Below are 19,126 nucleotides of genomic sequence, written 5' to 3'. Positions count from 1 at the left end.
CCCCAGGCCGGCCTCGGTCCCACTCTGGCAGCTCCGCTCGGGTGGCCTTCACACCCCTCCAGGCCAGCCCGGATCCCCGCAAATCCCTCCGCGGACGGGGGGGCGGGGCTTTGGCACGCGGGTGCACGTGGGCTCGGGCTCCCGGGCTCTCCAGGAAGGCAGCTTCCGGGCCTCTGCCTCAGCCGTCCCGCGACCCCAGCGCTGCCGTGGGAGGGGGGAGTTGGGGGCCCAGAAGGTGCGGCTACAGACCCCAGGGCCTGCCCTCCCCCCCCCCCCCCCCCCGAGGAGCCTCAAGACACTGGAGGTCTGTGAGACAGTTTTATTGTTGTTCCAGTCAGATGGCACCCTATCCACACACTGATTCTCCTGAGTTTGGGGGAGGCCACCCCAGCAGGGCTGGGTCCCCCTCGGCCTCCCAAACCAGAACCTGGACATGGGATCTCTCTGAGGCAGGGGCTCTGGCCTTCTGGTTGCTTCCAACATCTCTCTCGGGCCTGTCCATGCTCTGGGCTGGGCTGGCAACTTGGCTATTCCTGCAGTCCCGGCCGCGGGGCCGCGGGTGCCCGGGGTGTCAGTGGGGCTTGGGGACATGGCCGTCCACATAGAAGTTCCTGGTGATCTTTGGCAGCGTGAATTCGGCCCCTTCCAGCTCAGGAGTCAGCACGATTTGGCAGCCCAGCCGGGAGTTCTCCTGAAGAAGCGGGGCCATGTCCAGCATGTCGTCCTCCCTGCAGCAAGGAGAAGAGCAGTCACCCGGGGGCAAGCTGTCCAGCTGGTGGGGGCCCCACAGGGCGGGGACGAGGCACCTCTCAGGCCGGCGCAGGGCAGCGCCACGGCCAGCAGCTGCAGGGCCGAGTCGGGCTGGGGCTGCCTGGCGCGGCCCACACGGGCCTCTGCACAGCGGGGAGGGGCTGCCCCCGCTCACCTCTCGGCAGGAGGAGGCAGAAGGTCCAGGTGGTCCTCGCTCACGTACACGTGGCAGGTAGAGCACGCCAGGGAAGCTTCACAGGCCCCTGGGGGCAACAAGTGAGGAGGTGCCAGTGAGGGGCACGGTCAGGTAGGCACCATGCGGTCAAGGACAGAAGGGGGAAGAGGTCCTTTGTCTCCCCGCGCGCCCCTCGTCCGTCCTTCCCGGGCCCGCACCGAGCGCACCCTCCGCCCCGTCATCCACTCGGCTAGCTGCTCCCGAGCTGCGTGTAAGTTTTGCAAAGGGACGTCCAGGGTGTCCCGTCTCCCAAGGACCACCCCCCCAGCAGGCTGTGGACCAGACTGCGTACACGGAACCATGAATGAGCGTGGACTTGACTTCAGTGTGGCTGAGGGGGAAAAAGGCAGGGTCCCTGCAGCCTGTAAGCCCTTGCGGGGACCCTGTCACTGTGCTGGGCAAATGGGTTTCCCTCTACCTCTTGCTCCCGAAGATGGGACCTGCTTCCTCAACACTCAGTGTGGCAGGGGAAGAGACCAGAAAATAAGGGTTGAAAGATACAGAAGCTGGGGTTTCCTGCTTTTCCCCCGGACGCATTCCCACCCTTTGGACTGATCACTGAGAATTGCGCTTTGGGGATAATGTCCCTCCTGGTCTAAAACCTTCCAAGGCCTTTTGGCAGCCAGAATAAAACCAAACTCTTCCACTCAATCTCTGAGATCCTCCCGACCCCTCACTCACTCACTTCAGCCACACTGCCCCCCGAGCCACATAGCCTCTGCACTTGTTGCACCCTCGCCCTGCAATGTTCTTCTCTCCACTCTTTTACCAACAGAACTCATCTGTTTTCCAGTTCCCCCATCTCCTGTTTCTTATCCTCTCCCCGCACCACCCCCCACCCCTGCCTGGCCTTGGGGACTCTAATTTCTGCACAGCATTTACCACAGTCTCAGGTTACCACCTGAATCTCTGGGTGTACCTATGCTCCATCAACCTGGCCTCCGTCTTTGTACTTGGCACCGAGCCTGGCATATGGATGCTCAAGAGACGTGTTTTAAGTGAATGGGACAGAATTCCCTGTCTTCCACACGTGTTGGATAATGAGGATGTAGCTGCAAAGCAGCCTCCTGACCTGGGAGAACCTCCCAGGGGGACCTGGTGACTTTGCCCACACTCCCCGTCTCCTGGGGATAAAATGTCTGGACCCTGAAGCTCCAGGCAGTCCCCAAGGAATCTCTTCCTCAGTCCTGTTTCCCACCTCATTAGCACCCTCATCCCATGAGATAGAGATTATTGAATCGATAGTCCCAGCTAGGCACTGCATACTAACCAGGTGCCAGGCATTCAGCACTACGTCCGAGATCTGTTTAAGCCTCCAGAGCAACCCAATGAGATAGTAACTAAATTATCCCCTTTTATACATGAGGCATCAGAGGCCCAGAGAGGTAAAGTACCTTGCTCAGAGTCATAGAGCTGGTAAGAGGCAAAATATGAACACAGGCCACTTGCCTCTAAAACTCATGTTCCAACCTCTGTCCTGGACTCCTGGTGACTGGATTCCAGAACAGAACTTGAGGTAGGCCTGCCATGACCAGCCCCCCAACGTCCCCACCCCCGATAATGATTAAATCAGGCTCTGTATTATATTCACCCAACAAATAACCCTGTACATTTTTTTTTCAGACTGCCCTTTCCAGCTGCTCATGATATAATTACATGTTTATTCCTGGGATTATGGTCCCTATTAAATTGAAATTGATGTGAAATGATAGGGGCCTTGTCTGTTTTGTACATTGCTGCCTGGCAAACAAGGTGTTCAATATACAGAGAAGAGCAGCACAGATTAGTGGCTAAAATAAGCTGGCTTTGAATCTAGTTTTGCCACTTACTTGACCCTGGATCATGTCAACTTAACCTGGGGCTGCTTCCTCACCTATAAAATGAGATAACAATCTTCCCTATCACATAACCTTATCAGGAAGATTCAATCAGTCAGTAGGTATTTAATGCGCTTAAAATAATGTCTGCTATGATTATCTTTTACTCAGCAAATACTGATTTAATACCCGTTACATCTAAACACTATGACAGGCAACCGATAAGTAGCACCAGGGTTTCTGATCTCATTCTGAAGACAGAGGACAAAAAGGAAACAAGACACTGAGAAGTGTTAGGAGGACAATAAAGCACACTGAGGTGACAGTGACCAGGGGTGCGGGTTTTAGCTGGGCTGAGGGGAGGAGATTGTCAGAAAGATGACATTTACTTTGAGACCTGAAGGATTAATCTGGTGGGAAAGTACTTCAGATGTCTGGAGCAGCAAATGCAAAAGCCCCGAGGCAGGAATGGACTTGGCTTTTTGTTTGAGGAACAGCAGGAAAGCCAGTGTGTCTAGATTAGAGAGAGGAAGGAGGGAGAGAATACAAGCTCCTGGAGGGCAGGAATTTTAATGACCTCTAATAAATGCTCAATAAATAGCTGCTGAGTGAATGAAGGTTTAGAGCTGGTCAGGGTTTGAGACATTGGTGAGGAGTCTGGATTTTAGCCATGTTTGATGGGAAGCCACGGGAGGGTGAAGTAACGGAGGAGAACCGTATCTGATTTGCAGGGTTTTTAAAACAATGAATAAGGACCTCCCCAATTCCCAGTGTGGGGTTCCCACCTTCCAGGTCCACTCCATGGCGCTGGGCCAGGTAAAGAACATTGTCCCCCACTCTGCCGCTCACCGGAATCCGTTGGCCTGACCGGTCTACGAACACCACGTTCACCCTGGGGACAGACGGGGGTGCAGATACCAAACTTGACGGTGGGCGCGGTGGCCAGGTCACGTCTAGGGTTAGGGGGCCTAGACGGCCAGGGGAATAGGACGAGGTAGAAGGGGGACACAGAGATGAGGCTGCACGGCAAGGCGGGGACCGGAGGAACCTCGTGGGACAAAGAATGGGGGACTTAGCCCCCTACACTCACACGTCCCCGGGCCGCTCGGGGCCGCCAGCTTCTTCTTCCCCCGCCGGGCGCGAGTCTGGAAAACACGGTTGGGTGAGCGGCCGCGGCGCGCCTTGCGGGCGTCCGGCGGGTTAACGCTGTCCCCCAAAGCGCCCCAGGTACCTGTTGCTCGAAATCTTCTGGCTGTCACTGGCGCCGCCGCCTCCCCCGACCCCCGAGAGCCCCCACGCCGGCTCCACCAGGCTCCACCAGCCGCCCTCAGCAGAAACCCAGCACTCACGCCTCCCCGGGCCACGGAGGCCGCCATGACAGGCATCACGTGATCCGGGCCTGGGCATGCCCAGTGGCAGCCACGCGACCAAAGGGCCCGTAATTGCCCGAATATGAGCTCTGCCGTTTGAGTGGGGAGCGTGCGAGAAAGGACTCCAGGGACTGCCAGAGCGCGAGGGAGCCATGCCGGCTCACCCACACGAAAGACCTGCGGGGCCATCTCCGACTACCCACCCAGGCCCACTGTTTGTCCCAAGAACCAGCCAGTTCTGCTTTCTTTAAAACCATTTACTTACAAACTTTAATTCAGCAAAGGAAGGTCTGAGAGGGAGGACTGGGGAGACGACACCCCCCTGGAGTGGATGTGGACCCCCCAGAGTCAGGGGAGGGAAGCTGGTGGCCCAGCCGGCCAGGGGGAGGGCCCAGGATCTCCTCAGGCCGACAGGTCCTGCTGGTGGGCAGGGGCAGAGCTTATCTGCATGAAGTTGCTGGACTGGGCACTGGGCCAACAGGAGGCCAGCTCCAGGTGATCTAGCCTGGGGATGGAGAGGTGGAGCTCATCTTCAACATGGGGGCGGGCGGGGGGAGACAGCAGAGGCTGTGAGATGCACAATAACCGGACTCCCACAGACTGACAGCAGGACTGGTTTAAGCTGGCAGAGAAAACCCGTCTCTGCACACACGCCTGGGTAGGAGGGATGATGGGGTTGGTATGCCAAGACCAAGGCTTTGGCCTTCTACTGTCCTCAGAGTGGGGACCCTGGGTAGAGGGGCCCAATCCCCAGGCCAGAGCCATTTGGTCCTGAGTCAAGCTTCCGGAGCTCGGCATCTAAGAGGCTCTGACCGCAGGGCCTGGGACCCGGCTTTAAGGCATCAGAAGGCGAGGGAACTGTGGGAGGGGGCTGGGGATCCCCAGCTGGAATACAGGCCAGAGTGGGCAGGCAGGGGCAGGACACAGCCATGCCTGCAGCAGACATGAGAGAAAGAGGGCTGAGCCATTTCAAACCAAAAAGAGTGGAATGAAGGCCCAGACATGCTGGACCTTGAAGGAATCAGAGCTGGGGGTCGTCCTGGATTGCTTAAAAAATAATACAAATTAGAAAAGGAAACAAAAGTCAATTGTCAAAGTTAAAAAAGGGGGACAGTCTCTGATCCTCACGGGAGGTCAGGGGAACCTCCAAGGCACTCGAAAGGCCAAGATACAGGAGTGACTAGGCAGGAGAGGACTCCCAGAGAGACACAGACACAGGCGGATACAGGGGAGGGGACAGAGAGCAGGCCAGGGCCCCTCTCTCTTAAGGCTGTAGAGTTTCCATGCCGGGAGCAGGCCAGAGGTGCATAGTGGCCCCCAGACTCCCCCACACTCCTTGGGTTCCGGCTGGTTGGTCAACAAAGTCTTTCAGAGATTTTTCTATTACTGAAAGGGGGGGAAAAAACACAAACAGAACACCAGAAAACCCAAAAGCGATTTGGTGCAGGCCCTTGAGCATCTCTGGCACTGGACCCTTAGAAAATCCGCTTGCGCTTCAGGTAGGAATCTGCGTAGTGGCCCCCAAGGCCCTGGGAGTGCTGGCCCACATAGCTGCCTTCAGGGCTGGGCTCGGGTGAGGGCAGCAGGTGGGCAAAGCTGCGTTTCTGGCCACCCAGTGGGGTCTAGAGACAGAGGGGAGGGGGTGACAAGTCAGAGGCCATCCAGGGGCCACTGCTCCCCAACGCGGCGCGTCCCCGCTGCCCTCCCCACCCACCCCCCGTACCTTCAGCAGGTGGCTGTGGCCATTTGGCCCAGGGCCGAGGCCCAGGAGCCCTTCTCCGGAGCCCAGTGGAGAGGAGCCGACGGCCTGGGAGACATGGGAGAGAGATGAAATGGGAGAGGAAGCGGCCCCCAGGGCAAAGGCAAGGGGTTTCAGGCTTGAACCCTGCCTCTGCCACTCATCAGCTAGGAGACTGGGGGGACTTCTTTTTTCTGAGCCTGTTGCCTCATCTGTCAACTGGGGCTAATCGCACCCACACCGCAGGTTACTGGGGAGGGAGTGAAAGGTGGCCAGGAAGGCTGGGCAACATTAGGTGCAAGACACACAGGTGTGGGGATGGCCCGTTTGAGCTCGTCCCTGAGCAGAGCTGACCCCCGCTCTGCCACCACCTTGGCCTGGGCCTAGGCACCAAAGGTCGCAGGGGCTCCTGCATCCTGGCTGTCCCTGGGGAACTGTCCGCAGCTGGGGAAGCTCCTCACCTTGTTAAGGTGGCTCTGCTTGAGGCCAGCCTGCAGGCCACTGGTGAAGTAGGAAGTGGGAGAACCCGAATAGAAGTGGGAGAGGGGCCCCCCGCCGCCCCCGCCACTCCGTTCTCCGAAACCACTTGGCGGGGGGGACATCTGCAGAGAGGGGGGAGCGGGCCGAGTGAGACAGATTATTGAAGAATCCAACCCATTCTGTAGATCCTCCCAAATGCCCCTCCCCCCCAGCTTTGGCCAATGGGACAGCAGCATGACGCTGAAGACAGAGGTGCCTGGCTTCCCTGCTTCCTCTTGGGAACCCCGGGACCACCACCACACGCGGGCCAGCCTCACAGGGTGACCTGCTGGAGAACGAGCTCCAGGGGCAGCAGATAAATCATCCCAGCTGAGTCCCCTTCCCCCGCCTAGTAACTGCCAGGTATGTGACTAAAACCAGTGCAGACTACTCAGCCCCAGCTGTGCTGCCAGGGAACCACCTGCTGAGCTCCCCGAAGACTGGTGAGAAATCAAGTATCTGCTGTTCTGAGCGACCAAGTGGTGGGGCCGCTTGTTATGCGGCAAAAGCTAACGGATACGCCCAGGAGATAAGATGGACGGGGCAGCTCTTACTTTGTGTCGGCTGGGTCTGTGAGGCCCTAGCGCCGGCTCCCGTGGGTGGGAGAAGAGCCGCCGAGGTCCCACATCCTGAAGGGAAGGGAGAGAAGCATGTTGGGTGGGAGTCTGCACCAGCTTCACCCCTGGCTGAGTTCCACGGCACAGATGTCCCGGGGAAGTCTGGCCCCCTCCAGCAGAGGGCACACCTGACTGTGTGCGGGCGACTTCCAACTGCAGGCTGGGCAGCTGGGATGAGATGGAGTGTGCGCCCCACGGCAGAGAGGGGTTCCACATCAGCCCCGGAGGCGGCTGCTATGAAGGTGTGTGGCCCCTGTGGGGCCAGGTGTTCACAGTGTTTCGAGGCCACTGGGCATCTGCATTGTGTGAGCCCTTTTATATGTTAGCGCTGACATTTATTTCAGTTGTTACTTTTTTTAAACCTGGTGTGGGCCAGGGGCGCCTGGGTGGCTCAGTCGTTAGGAGTCTGCTTGCCACTCAGGTCATGGTCCCAGGGTCCTGAGATCGAGCCCCACATCAGGCTCCCCGCTCAGCAGGAAGCCTGCTTCTCCCTCTCCCACTCCCCCTGCTTGTGTTCCCTCTCTCGCTGTCACTCTGTCAAATAAATAAAATCTTAAAAATAAATATATAAATAAGCAAACCTGGTGTGTGCCAAACATAACACAGGGGGGGGGCCTGCGGGTGGCCGGGCTGCAACATCTGACCCCGGGGGAGGCTGAGATCACAGAAGGAGCAGCTCTCCAGGGACAGGGACAAGAGTCAGATAAGGGAGAGAAGGACAGAAAGACCAACAGGACACCGAGCCTTGTCTTTAAGAGGCCAAAGCCCAGCCTAACGCCTCTTGGGAGAGAAAGACAGACAGGAAGCAGGTCTGATGTGCAGAGACAAACAGACATGAGACAGGGCGGGGACTGTGTCTGGCACCTTCCCCGCGATCTCCCTAGTGCTCTCCTGGCCTTCGGTATTACAGAAATAATGCTCCGGAGAATGACTCTCTCTGGGGGGACAAAGGGCCACAGTGGCAGCCCTCGGGAGGCTGACCGCACGGCAGCTAGGTACTCACCGAGGGGTAGTCGAAACCACAGCTGTCAGGCAGCCCTGGTTCAGGGGGCAGGCGGGTGCTGGCGAGAGGGCTGAGCAGGCGGGACTTGAGCTGGAAGGCTTTGCTGCTGCTGCCGCCGCCTCCACCGCCACCTCCAGGGGCTGGGGGGTTAGGCAGGTGGCCCTCAGCCGGGCGGCGGCTTCTCCCTGTGCCTCCCCAGCCCCGAGCCTCCTTACCCGCCAGGTTGCTGGCCGGGAGTAGGCTGTGTAGGTTCAGGTAGGGATTCAGGGGGATCCGGAAGTCCTTTGGGGGTTCCCCCAGCAGCGAGACCTGTGGTGGGAGGGCTGGATTCGTGAGGGCCCCTGGCAGGCGGGCCCTTGCAGGTCAGGAGGCCGGATTGGTACTGGGTACAGGGCAGAGCCTTACCCCAGGGGGTGCTGGCAGAGGTCCACTGTCTTTCTGGAGGCTCCTAAGGCCGGTGCCTCGGAGTCCCACTGGGGCAGGGGGTGGAGTGAGCTGGGCTGCTGGGGGACCCAGGCCTATGGCTTCCCGGTCACCCCCAGAGGGGCCAAGCAGTGGCGGCAGCAGAGGCGGTGGCTTCCCTCGCCGGGGCGGCAGCTCCGGGGGCAGGGCCCCCCCTACAGGGAGAAGATGATGTTGGCGCCCAACCCCAACCCCACAGGACCCGTCTTCCTGGGGCCCTGAGCCTCCACTTGGACCCGGACCAGCAGGTATGTGGTGGGCACTGTGCAGAGCCCTCTAAGCACATCACCTCCCAGGATGCTCCCAGCCACCCTGGGAGGTGAGGGCCCAACTGACAGATGGGGCCACTGAGACCCAGAGAAATGAGATCATGTGTCCATGCCTAGTAAGGAAAGGGGCTCAGAAAGGGGAAGTGGGAACGGGGTCCAGAAAGATGAGGGGGCGCAGGGTCTGTGTTACCTGCAGACAGCTCCCCGAGGAGGGGGTTGGCCGGCTGGGCCCCAGGCTGAAGGGTGCCCAGGGGAGAGTCTCCCAAGATCCCGGGCTTCTGGAGACAGAGCACAATCAGCTGGAGATGGGCCAGTGTGGCCCGGACAGCAGACAGGGGTCACCACACCCAGCACACCCGGACTCCAGGCCCCAGCCCGTCATGGGCAGACACGTACAGTGTCCCCCAGTGTCTGCAACATCCCAGCCGTCACCCATCTGGCCACCCAGTGGTGACGGAGGGCCTCCTGCATACCAGGCCCTGGAGAGACCCCGGGGACATGCACCATATGCTCGGCGTGTCAGGGCCCATCACCCACACTGCTAACCACGGTCAGACACACATAAGATGACAGTCCTTCCCAGGCACACTGTCCCACACCCGGTCCCCTGTTGGAAGCACAGTGTCCAACACAGTGCCCCAGCCACATGGAGCCAGTCACTTTTAGCCACGCAAGCCCCTGATTCCATCAGTGACGGTCAGACGCACCCACGTCACTGACTTGGCCCTAGTGAACCAAACCGGGTGGATCAGTGGCGTGTGTGTGTGCGTGTGGGCGTGTGCGTGTGCGTATCTTGGTCTGCCTGGGTCTCCGTGTACACGCGATGAGAAGGCGGGAGCGAGCCACCAGCAAGCTACTCCCCTGTGAAGCCTGGACTTCCTCTCCCAGACTGAGTCACTGCCTGAGTCCTGAGCACCTGCCACGGACACGACCACATATCCCGTCACCCTGCCGATGGCAAGCCACTGGCAGGTGCGAGGGGGTGTGAAATGGACCGAGGAGGGGCAGGGGCGTGCGTGTGCGCGCAGAGGGCCCGGGGCCGCGCAGTTACCTTCTGACTCTGGGTCTGCAGGGCGAGCTGCAGGAGCGCCGTGGATAGGGCGGGCCCGCTGAGCAGCGGCATGGCCGGAGGTGCACCCAGGAGGCCTGGGGGAGACCGGGAAGTGAGCAGCGGACCCTGGATGGAAGCGCCCGCCCCAATTAAGCACAACCCCGGGCCTGAAGCTCCCAGAAAACAACTGATGTCCCCAAAACAAGGGCCCAGGAGGGGAGTCTGCCCCAGGGAGGGACAGCCCTTTCCACTACCCTGCCTCACTGCAGGTGGCTCTGCTCCCCCCCGCCACCCCTTGAGGGGCTCGGGGCACCAGCTCCCTTGGGTGACTGCCGCTCTCATCCCAGCCCCTGCTCACGGGCTCGAGTCACTTAGAGCTCAGATGGGAAAAAAGCCTGGGGAGGCGCTGGGTTCTGAGAGCGCTGGGGACCCGGGCCGCCACTCTCCGGGCCCCACCTTACCCTGCTTGCCCCCTGCAGTGCCGTGGAGCAGGGGGTGCAACAGCAGCTGGAGGGAGGCAGAGGGCCCCAGGTTGTTGAGCAGCTGCAGGATGTTGGGCTCGGGCAGGAGTCCTTTGCCCCGATTGAGGGCCTGTAGAGAGAAATGGAAGAGCGGCTTAGAGCCCCACCTGGCCTCAGGGATGTGGGCTCACCCATCCCTCTCATCCCGAGTCCAGCCGACACCCTGACTTTTTAAGAGAGGAGGACCTGGCCCCTGGTTCCCCCACCCCCACCCCCAGGGGTACACTTCCCAGGCAGGCACTCACCGTGGCCTGGGCAGCGATGAGCGCGGCCAGCATGCTGCGGCCAGGGGGCCCTGGGGCACAGAAGGAGACGCGCAAGTGGCTGCCCCCCAGCACCAGGCCGTCCGCCCGCTGCTGCGCTTCTTCTGCCATTTCCGCTGTCTCGTACTCCAGCACAGCGAAGCCCTTCAGCTGTCCATCCTGGCCATATGCCAGCTGGGAGGGGGGGGGTAGACGTGAGCACTCAAGTGGCAGTGGCAGCCCTCACGTGAAGTGACAACAGCGACCAGACTGGGATCCCGATCATGACCGTGAATTCCCCAGAGGGCGTGGGTTTTTGGCCCTATGCTCTTCTTTTTTTTTTTTTAAAGATTTTATTTATTTATTTGAGAGAGAGAGAATGAGAGAGAGAGCACATGAGAGGGGGGAGGGTCAGAGGGAGAAGCGGACTCCCTGCCGAGCAGGGAGCCCGATGTGGGACTCGATCCAGGGACTCCAGGATCATGACCTGAGCCGAAGGCAGTCGCCCAACCAACTGAGCCACCCAGGCGCCCTGGCCCTACGCTCTTCTAAGCCCTGTTCCTGCATTAGCTCATCGAATCTTCTCAGTGGCCCCAGGAGGCTGCATCCTACCCATTTTTCAGAGCAGACAGCTGAGGTTCAGAAAGTTCAACATGCCCAAGGTCACAGAGCGTGTAGGAGCGCAAAGCTGGGGTCCACCTCGCATGGGTCAAGTCCCCTGGGGCTCAGGCCAGCGCTACTTTGGGACTCTGATGGGGACTGCCCAGCACACGAAGGCGCAGGAAGGACACAGCCTGGGGGTGAGACATGTGGCCTCCAAGCTCGGGTTCAAGACCGGATGTGCCAGTTGGGAGGGAGGTCACACAACCAGTGAGGCCCCCCCCACCCCGCCTCCCCTGACAGCAGCCCGTTGGTACTTTAGGCCCACAGCCCCTTTTCCAGATCCTGGGGCCAGATGTGTCCCAGGACTGAGACTTTTTGGAAGAAAGGGAGGATGCTGCACATGCTATATATCGTGTGTCCGTTCCCCCACTGGGGTCTGGGGCTCCCGCACATCAGACGCCCAGATCTCTGCAGCAAGACACAAATGGCCCCATCAGATCAGGTCAGGTCAGGCTCTGCCACCATGAGAGCCTGCCACCCACTCAGGGAACGAACCTCTTGGTTTTCAGGGCATCGTGGGTGCTGTCCCAGGGCAGACAGATCGCGGGCAAGCACCCGGCCGGACCGTGCCTGCCCGCGGGCTGGGCGCCACAGGGGCTGTTTCACCACTTTGCAGAGCCAGGCACGGGCAGCACTCCCACTCCGCAGGGGAGGAAACAGGCTCCGAGAAGGGCAGTCCCTTGCCCGGGCCATGGAGCTGGAGCTGGGAGCGGACGAGGCCACGCTGCTGCCCTTCAAGAAACCAGCCACCTGTGTGTGGCTATGGCTGTTTCGGGAACCAGTGATGCTCCTCCCGGTCCCCAGTGACGCGAAGTGTGGTATGGAACCAAGACAATGTCCATCCACAGAGGACAGCGGAGTCCACGAAATGGAATACGGTGTGGCCCCAACAGCAATGAAAAAGCTCTCGTGTCTGAGCACGAAAATATGCCCAAGACCGAAGGGAAGAACCAAACCGAAGCAGGCACGGCAATATCTGGGTCAGGAAAAGGGGAACGCAAAGACATACACACACATCTGTTTGAAATGCGTCATGAAATCTCGCCGGAAGGAGACACCACCACAACCTGGTTTGAGCAGGGACTGCAGGCAAAGGCGCCGGGGGGAAGGGAGCCTTCACCACTGACCTTTCTGCACTTGCTGAATTTCCAAACAGGACTGGACTGCCCATTCACAAAAATAAATAAAATGGAAAAGGCTTCTTAAAACACCCAAGGTCTCATGACACCTGCTTTATTAGCGTCTACAGCATTGAGATGCTAGGGAAACTGGCGTGTGACTAACTGGCAAAGCGTGCCAGAGCGGGCTGCTAGGGCATTTCCCTGATGGTCTCATCTTGGTGATGTTGAAAATGATGCTCCCCACCAGGACGGCCAGTTCCCAGCTTGGCATCCAGCCTTCTTGGAAGGTGAGGGTGCCTGCTTAAGAGCGGGGGGCCCCGGGGTCAGCTGACAGACCCCGACTCCCAGCCCACCTTACTGGCAGGCTGGTGTGGGCACATCATTGCACGTGCCCAGCCCTGGGCCTTGTTTTCCTCATCTGTAAAGTGGGGCCAGCACACAAACCCACCTCAAACGGTGGTTGTGGGGATTTAAGGAGATGCTCCCCAGGGGCAAGGAAGGGTGGTACTCTAGATGTGCACCTGCTCTGAGTGCCCAGGTAGGGTGGCTCCAGCTGTCAGCCCACCTCTACTGAGCACTTCACCTTCACCTCTGTCCAAGGCCCAGATGCACATCTTCTAATATGTGCCATCTTACAGAGGAAGAGAGAAAGGGGTCAAAGTGCAACCAAGGCTTCATGGCTCCTAAGGAGGGAGATTAAGGCTCAAACCTCAACGTGCCTGACTCCTGAGCCCGGCCTCCATTCAACCAGGACACCTACTATAAGTGGAAGCATGTACAAGTAGCCATTCACAATAACCCAATCACAAAGCACTGCTAGCCCCATTTCCAGATGGGAAAACTAAGGCTCGGAGCGAGAACTTAGCTGGTCATAGCCCTGCTGTCCCATCTTCATAAGAGAGGACGTGGCTGCCAAGCTAAGTCATCTGTCTCCTGAGCCCCCCACCCAGGGCCTAGCACAGGGCAGGTACACAACAGAAGGCAGCAGCGTGACCAAATGCAAAGTGAGCAAGGAGCGGCTTCCTAAGACTCCATTTACACAAGGGAAGCAGGACTCACCCGCGGCCACTGGGGTCAGGGCCCGTACACCAGCTCCGTCAGGCTGGCCTGGGGCTTGGAGCCAGGCTGCAGCGTTCCCATCCCAGCCCTGCCACACCCTGGCTGTAGAGCCCTGGGTAGGGCACTTGAACTTGTGCCACCTGAAAATGGGGTGTTACCTGCCTCTCTGGGCTGTTCTAGGATGAAGGGATTCTAAGGAATGTGCCCAGTGCGTGCTGAAGGAATATCTATGCTGGGGGTCTGTGGGTAAAGCTATCTGGGGGCTGAGAAGTGGGTCTGGCTTGTTCTCACGCCACTGTGCCTGTCACAGGGCCCGGCAGGCACACAGATGTGCATTACACATGTGACTCGGATGAACCAGAGACTGTTTTGCCAACCCAATGTGTGAGTGTTGAATCCTTTTATGGAGGAGGGAAACCAAGACTCAGAGAGTGAGTGACTTGCCCAGAGGCACAGAGCCGGGCTGGAATCCAGCCAAGCCCAACTTCCTGACCTCCAGGCTCAAATGGACTGTGGGCTTCTCTGGACAGCCTCCTCAAAGCCAGGCCTAGGAGCCGGGAGGCCACTCGGCAAATGTCTGATGAACACGGAAATGGGAGGAGAGGTGAGCAAGACTCGCACCAAGCTTTCACAAAGGCGGCCTCACCTGCGTTTTATAGGAGGCCCAAGGCCACCGAGGTTAAGCAAGTTGCTAAAGGGTGCACTGGGATCTGAGGCCCAGCCATCTGGCTCCGAGCTGGGCTGTCACCCACTACACCATGTGGCCTTTCTAACAAGAACCCCATTCAAAGTGGCACCGCCACTGCTTTACTAAAAAGGGACCCAGGAGATTAGAAAAGGCAGGTGACGCCAAAGGGCCCCTCTGAGGCGCTCTGGCCCCCCGCCCACCCCCAGGCCCAGGCACCAGGCCCAGGGCTCACCTGGCAGAAGGTGGGTGTGTGGGCCGCCGCCAGTGCCCGGCGCAGGGCGTCCCCGTCGCTGAAGCCAGGGGGCAGCTGGTCGACACAGAGGCAGCGCGAATGCAGCAGCTCAGGTGTCAGCTGCCCGGCATCTGTCCAGTGCACGTAGAGGGTGCGCGGGCCCAGCGGCTTGCCCAGCAGGTCCGACTTGGCGCGGGCGGCCGAGTCCTTCTTCATGTACTCCGCGAAGCCGTAGCCCTTGGAGTGGCCGGTGCGCTCGCTGTAGACCAGAAAGCAGCGCTCCAGGCTGCCGAAGGGCCGCACCAGCTCCTCGAACTGCTGCTGGGTGAAGCTGGGGGGCAGGTTGGCCACGCAGAGCAGGGCGTCCGTGGGCTGCAGCTGCACGGACAGCTCGCGCTCCCGCAGGTGGCTCTGGTGGAAGGCGCGGATGGCAGCCTCAGCCTGCTCCCCGTTCAGCAGGGTCACGAAGGCTGCAGCGGGAGGGGGCGCGGGCTCAGGGGGCGACCCCGAGGGGCACCCCCTTCACCCCACGGCTGCCCCCCCCACCTCTCTCTATACCTTGCGTGACCTCAGAATACCCAAAAACCACGATGTGTCAGGGACCAGCCGAGGGAATGGCTGGCAGCCTGGAGTTCCTGCTGCAGGGGTCTCCTTCCTCCCCGAGCCCCGCTTCCTGCTCTCGTCCCCGCTCCTCACCCACACAGCAGGGTTCACCTATTGTGTACCTGGCTGGGTCCTACACGCGACTAACTTGGGTGGCGCACGGCCGTGGTTAAGCACGTGATCGCCGGGGCCTGGGGCTTCGATTCCAGCCCCTGAATGGCTCTGGGGTCTCAGTTTCTTCATGGGAAATGAGAATAACTTACTCCTGACAACCCCCATTTGGTCAGCAAGGAAACAGGTCCAGAGCAGTGCCCCCTGCCCCAGTGGAGGAGCCTGGACTTGAACCCAGGCAGGCAAGCCCCAGTGCCCTGCTCTGCACCCCTCCTTCACCACCTTTCCAGGCCACCAACACCTCTCATATCCAGTCCCGCTGCCACTCCTCGTTTGCTCTCCACCCAGCAGCGACAGGGAGCCTTTCAAAAGGATAATCAGATGGTGCCCTGTCCTTGTCTAGGGGTTTCTCATTACAGGGGCCAGTGGATCCTGTGTGGCCTGGCCCACTGGCCTTGCTGACCTCCTCGCCCATCTCCTGCTGCTACTTCCTGAACTGTGCCAGGCCCACTCCACCCCGGGGCTTTGCGCCTGCTTCTCCCTGAGCGTGGAACCCTGACCTCCACGCTGCCTCGCCTGGTTAACCCCCACCCACCCTTCAATCTGCCTGCAAACATCACTTCCCCCACAAAGCCTAGCCTGACTTCTCCTGTTGCAGATCCCAGCTCTGTGCTCTTACAGGGCTCTGAAGCTTATGGTTTTGTGTGTGTTCGTGTACACAAACCTCCATGCTTGCAGCTGTCTGAATAACACCCTTCTCCGCAGACTAGACTATTTATTAACTTGGTTAACAGTTACGTACCCGGTACCCAGCACACACCATTCAGTAAACATTGTTGGAAGACTGTATGAATGAGTGTGTCAGTTAAGCTCTGGATTATTGATGCTTAGCACACAGGCATGCTAGGTGCTCAGTAAATACTTGATTTGTTGCCCCTGCCAATATTTACTAAGCACCTATTAGGTGCCAGGCACCCACAGCTTTTTAGGATTTTAACATGTTTGGCCTCATGGCTAACCCAAGCAGGTCATGCCCAATTTGCTGGTGAGAAAACTGAGGCTCTGGAGGGTAAATCATTTGCCTGTGGCCACAGAGTAAGGCCAGACCAGGACTTGAACCCAGGTCCATTTGCCTCCAGGGCCCAAGAACTTAACAACTATGCTAGCCTGCCACACAGGGGTTACTGGTCCTCAGCTTCTTCTCACCCATCTTACAGATTGCAAAAAAAGGCCCTGGAAGGTTTAATACCAGCACAATGCCTGGCAGGCGTAGACACCCACAGAGAGCTTCCCATGCGGGGAGTGGGGGAGTGCCAAGGCTGACAAGACCCCTCCCTGTTCTCAGGGAGCCAGCCACCCAGTGCAGGAGGCAGGTGAGTGAGAGAGCGACAAGAGCCCAGTGTGACAGTGCTATGATGGGTAGGGCGTTTGGGGCACTATGCGAGCTGCCTGATGCCACCCGGATAGCACTGTGGACAGCTAAGAGCACTGGCAGAGGGAACAACCTGGAACCTGATGGGTGCCCGAGGGGATGGTGAGGCTGGGGCACATCCCCGCAAGGTAGTGTCAGGAGGAGCCTCAGAGAATTTTGAAGAGAGAGAACAATGAAGGTTAGGACTGGATTTGATCAGATTTGCAACTGGATCAGAGCTGGCTAGTGGTGGGGAGGGCAAGCCGGACCATGAAATCACAGAGGCAGACAGACCAGAGTGAGGCTGCCTTTTTGGCAAAGATGGAGGGGGCATGGATCAGATGGAAGTTGAGGGAATGGAGGGGCGCCAATTGTTCTGGAGGACTTGAAGGAGAAGACCAGACAGGTCTGGGTGACTGGCTGGCTGGGGGGAATGGCGTGGAGAAGAGGGGAGCCCAATGCCTAGGTATCTGGCTGGGGAGCCCAGGGGAGGAACACCAAGGCTGCCTGACAATGGGCACCCAGGATGAGAGACAGAGTGGGACAACAGTCTGTCCTGCACGGCCTAGGAGACAAGGTTGGGCCCGAAGTTCAGGACAGGAAACACTGGGTGTGGACCCTCCCAGTTTCAGGGACTGTCATCTCCTGCCACTAGCCCAACCCACAGCCCCACAAACCTGTCCCTTTGTATTTGTCCACAAAACAGTACTTGAGCTCATAGTCGCTGAGCAGGTCGTGCACTTCCTGCGGAGACAGAAGCCAAAGGATATGAAGTCACCAGGGGCTGAAGGGAGCGACCCAGTGCCACCTCCACGTGGACCAGCTATGAAGGCAGATCAAATAGCAACCCCATCTTACAAATGAGGAAACATGCAGAGCTGGGATTTAGAGCCAGAGCCTAGCTGCAGACTCCAAGCTTTGAACTAACACAACACACCCTAAGACTCGGATGGGTCTGCGTTCAAGTCCCAGCTCTGCCCTTAGGGAAATAACTTCAACTCATCTGAACCTCAGGTAGCAAGTCTGACTCTTTCCAACATCCCAACAAACTGGGCATTAACCCATTTTGTAGATGAAGAAACTGAGGCTCAGAGAGGCAAAGGAACATGTCCAAGGTCATGCAGCTGGTCAGGGCAGCAGAGGGAATGCCATGCAGGGGGTACCTGACTGGGGACCCTGTGTACTTAAAAGCCCACAGTGCATGGCTTCACGTGCCTCCCAATTCCCTCCTGTTGACAGGGCTGGTCTTCTGGTAAGCCAGCTTTGTGGGCAAACTCTGGGGCCTGCTACTGCCAGACACACTGTGCACCTTGAAGGAGATAGAGTGTTCCCAGCTGAGAGATGGTAGGCACTAGGAGAGCCAGTTCTAGGAAAAAACCGGACCATACTTAGTGGCACCTGCCCCAGGTCTGTCCCCAAGTGTGCCCCTCCCCACACTCTAAGACCCCACCAGCCATGTGCCTACTCGTGGCAGGGAGTCAGTGGCAGATGTGCAGGTGGGTCAGAGAGCAGAGATTTCTCAGCAGCAGGGAGAAAGAACCCATCTCACTGTGGCAGGGCAGGGCAGACTAGATGCAATCTCCTTGGGTCCAAAGAGCACTGGGAAGCCCTGCCCCATGTAGGCCCCAAAAGAAGGGCACCCCTGGCCAGATCAGTCAAGGGAGGGGGCACAGAACAGTGGGGGAGGTCTGCAGGTCTGTGAGCTGGGGGCACTAGACTCCATTTTTCCAAATTAATCCAGAGGCTTTTGGAGAAGAAAAACCCCAGGAGCTACTACAACTTCCGGACCTCTCAGAGGAGTCGGTAAACGCGTGCTATGGAAAGGCATACTCTAGTCAACCCTGAAACTTCTGGATACAAGGTTCCGCCGCTCCACGGTAGAGGGGGTGGGGAAAAACACAATCACAGCAGGGAGCAACCGACATCCCTACTTCCACAGTCCCAATATAGCAGCCCATTCACAATCCCCCAACAAGGCCAAAGTTGCCCGCCCCCTTCCAGTTAGTTCCCCGCCCCCTTCAATCACTTGGTTTCGTCCAAACCTGTGGTCGCCCCTAGCAACGTCCTCCCTCAGTCCAAAGTTGGTTTTTCCCTCCATCACTGCCCCCCCCCACACATCTTGCTCTTGGTTTCTCCCGATCCCGCACTGATCCCGCGCTTGGACTCTCCCGCCGACGCCCCCCAGCGCAGGCCAGCGTTGGTGTCGCCCGGTTCCCCCCGCGCACGCGCACGGTGGTATTTCCCGCCACGCTCCCCCCCCCATACCTGGTTGGTCACGTCCCCCGGGAGGCCCCGGATCAGTATCTTGCGGCGGTTACGGAACTGGCGCTCGGTATGTTCTAGCCGTTTCCGGATCTCCTCTGGATCTAGCGGCGGCAGTTCTTCTTCGGGCGCCCGGCGCTCCGCGGCATCAGCAGCTTCAACCTCGGCCCCAGCCTCCGGGCTCAGCGGGGGCCGGTGAGTAACGGACACGTCGGCCGCCATCTTGGGAAACCCGGCGCCTTCTGGGACCAGCGAGCCTGGGCGGAGCGGCATAGAGCGGCAACGAGGGCGCGCCCGCCGATTGGCCAGGAGGAGCCCCACCTCCTTTCCCACCCCCTCAGCCCATTGGCCAAGGCCCATCCCGCCTCTCAGAGTTCAAGCC

The 19,126-nt window shown here is 59.1% G+C and overlaps 2 protein-coding genes across 3 annotated transcripts; both read right to left on the bottom strand.

Annotated features, from left to right (window-relative positions):
- Positions 1-307: 307 nt before the first annotated feature.
- Positions 308-4,361, bottom strand: FDX2 (ferredoxin 2). Its single transcript, XM_021705009.1, has 5 exons — positions 4,034-4,361; positions 3,893-3,947; positions 3,588-3,694; positions 926-1,013; positions 308-728 (listed from the first exon to the last, which is right to left on the bottom strand). The coding sequence occupies exons 1-5, from the start codon at positions 4,359-4,361 to the stop codon at positions 572-574; spliced, it is 735 nt and encodes a 244-aa protein (XP_021560684.1). The 3' UTR covers positions 308-571.
- A 1,286-nt stretch (positions 4,362-5,647) lies between these two features.
- RAVER1 (ribonucleoprotein, PTB binding 1) lies at positions 5,648-19,049 on the bottom strand. 2 transcript variants are annotated; one of them, XM_044918035.1, is made up of 14 exons: positions 18,748-19,049; positions 17,160-17,226; positions 14,358-14,827; positions 10,598-10,789; positions 10,293-10,422; positions 9,832-9,926; positions 8,971-9,058; positions 8,455-8,666; positions 8,265-8,358; positions 8,050-8,189; positions 6,984-7,058; positions 6,372-6,512; positions 5,896-5,979; positions 5,648-5,794 (listed from the first exon to the last, which is right to left on the bottom strand). In XM_044918035.1, the coding sequence occupies exons 1-14, from the start codon at positions 19,015-19,017 to the stop codon at positions 5,648-5,650; spliced, it is 2,205 nt and encodes a 734-aa protein (XP_044773970.1). In that variant the 5' UTR covers positions 19,018-19,049. The 2 variants fall into 2 exon arrangements, with proteins under 2 accessions (XP_044773970.1, XP_021560683.1); XM_021705008.2 differs by having other exon boundaries at positions 8,050-8,358.
- Between the last annotated feature and the right edge of the window lie 77 nt (positions 19,050-19,126).

Source organism: Neomonachus schauinslandi, chromosome 1 (assembly GCF_002201575.2).
Source record: "Neomonachus schauinslandi chromosome 1, ASM220157v2, whole genome shotgun sequence".
NCBI classification, from domain to species: domain Eukaryota; kingdom Metazoa; phylum Chordata; class Mammalia; order Carnivora; family Phocidae; genus Neomonachus; species Neomonachus schauinslandi.
This window is presented reverse-complemented; position numbering and strand designations above follow the sequence as displayed.

Bases quoted from the DNA above. Each gene is read 5' to 3' on its own strand.
- FDX2 (XM_021705009.1), bottom strand. From the start codon at position 4,361: ATGGCCCCGCAGGTCTTTCGTGTGGGTGAGCCGGCATGGCTCCCTCGC. The intron at 3,695-3,892 runs GTGAGTGTAGGG...GTCTGTCCCCAG, and splicing joins CCCGAGCGGCCCGGGGACGT to GGTGAACGTGGTGTTCGTAG. The intron at 729-925 runs GTGAGCGGGGGC...TCCTTGCTGCAG, and splicing joins CTGCCTCCTCCTGCCGAGAG to GGAGGACGACATGCTGGACA.
- RAVER1 (XM_021705008.2), bottom strand. From the start codon at position 19,017: ATGCCGCTCCGCCCAGGCTCGCTGGTCCCAGAAGGCGCCGGGTTTCCC. The intron at 14,828-17,159 runs GTTTGTGGGGCT...CTCCCGCTGCAG, and splicing joins GGACAAATACAAAGGGACAG to CCTTCGTGACCCTGCTGAAC. The intron at 9,059-9,831 runs GTAACTGCGCGG...CTCTGTCTCCAG, and splicing joins TGCAGACCCAGAGTCAGAAG to AAGCCCGGGATCTTGGGAGA.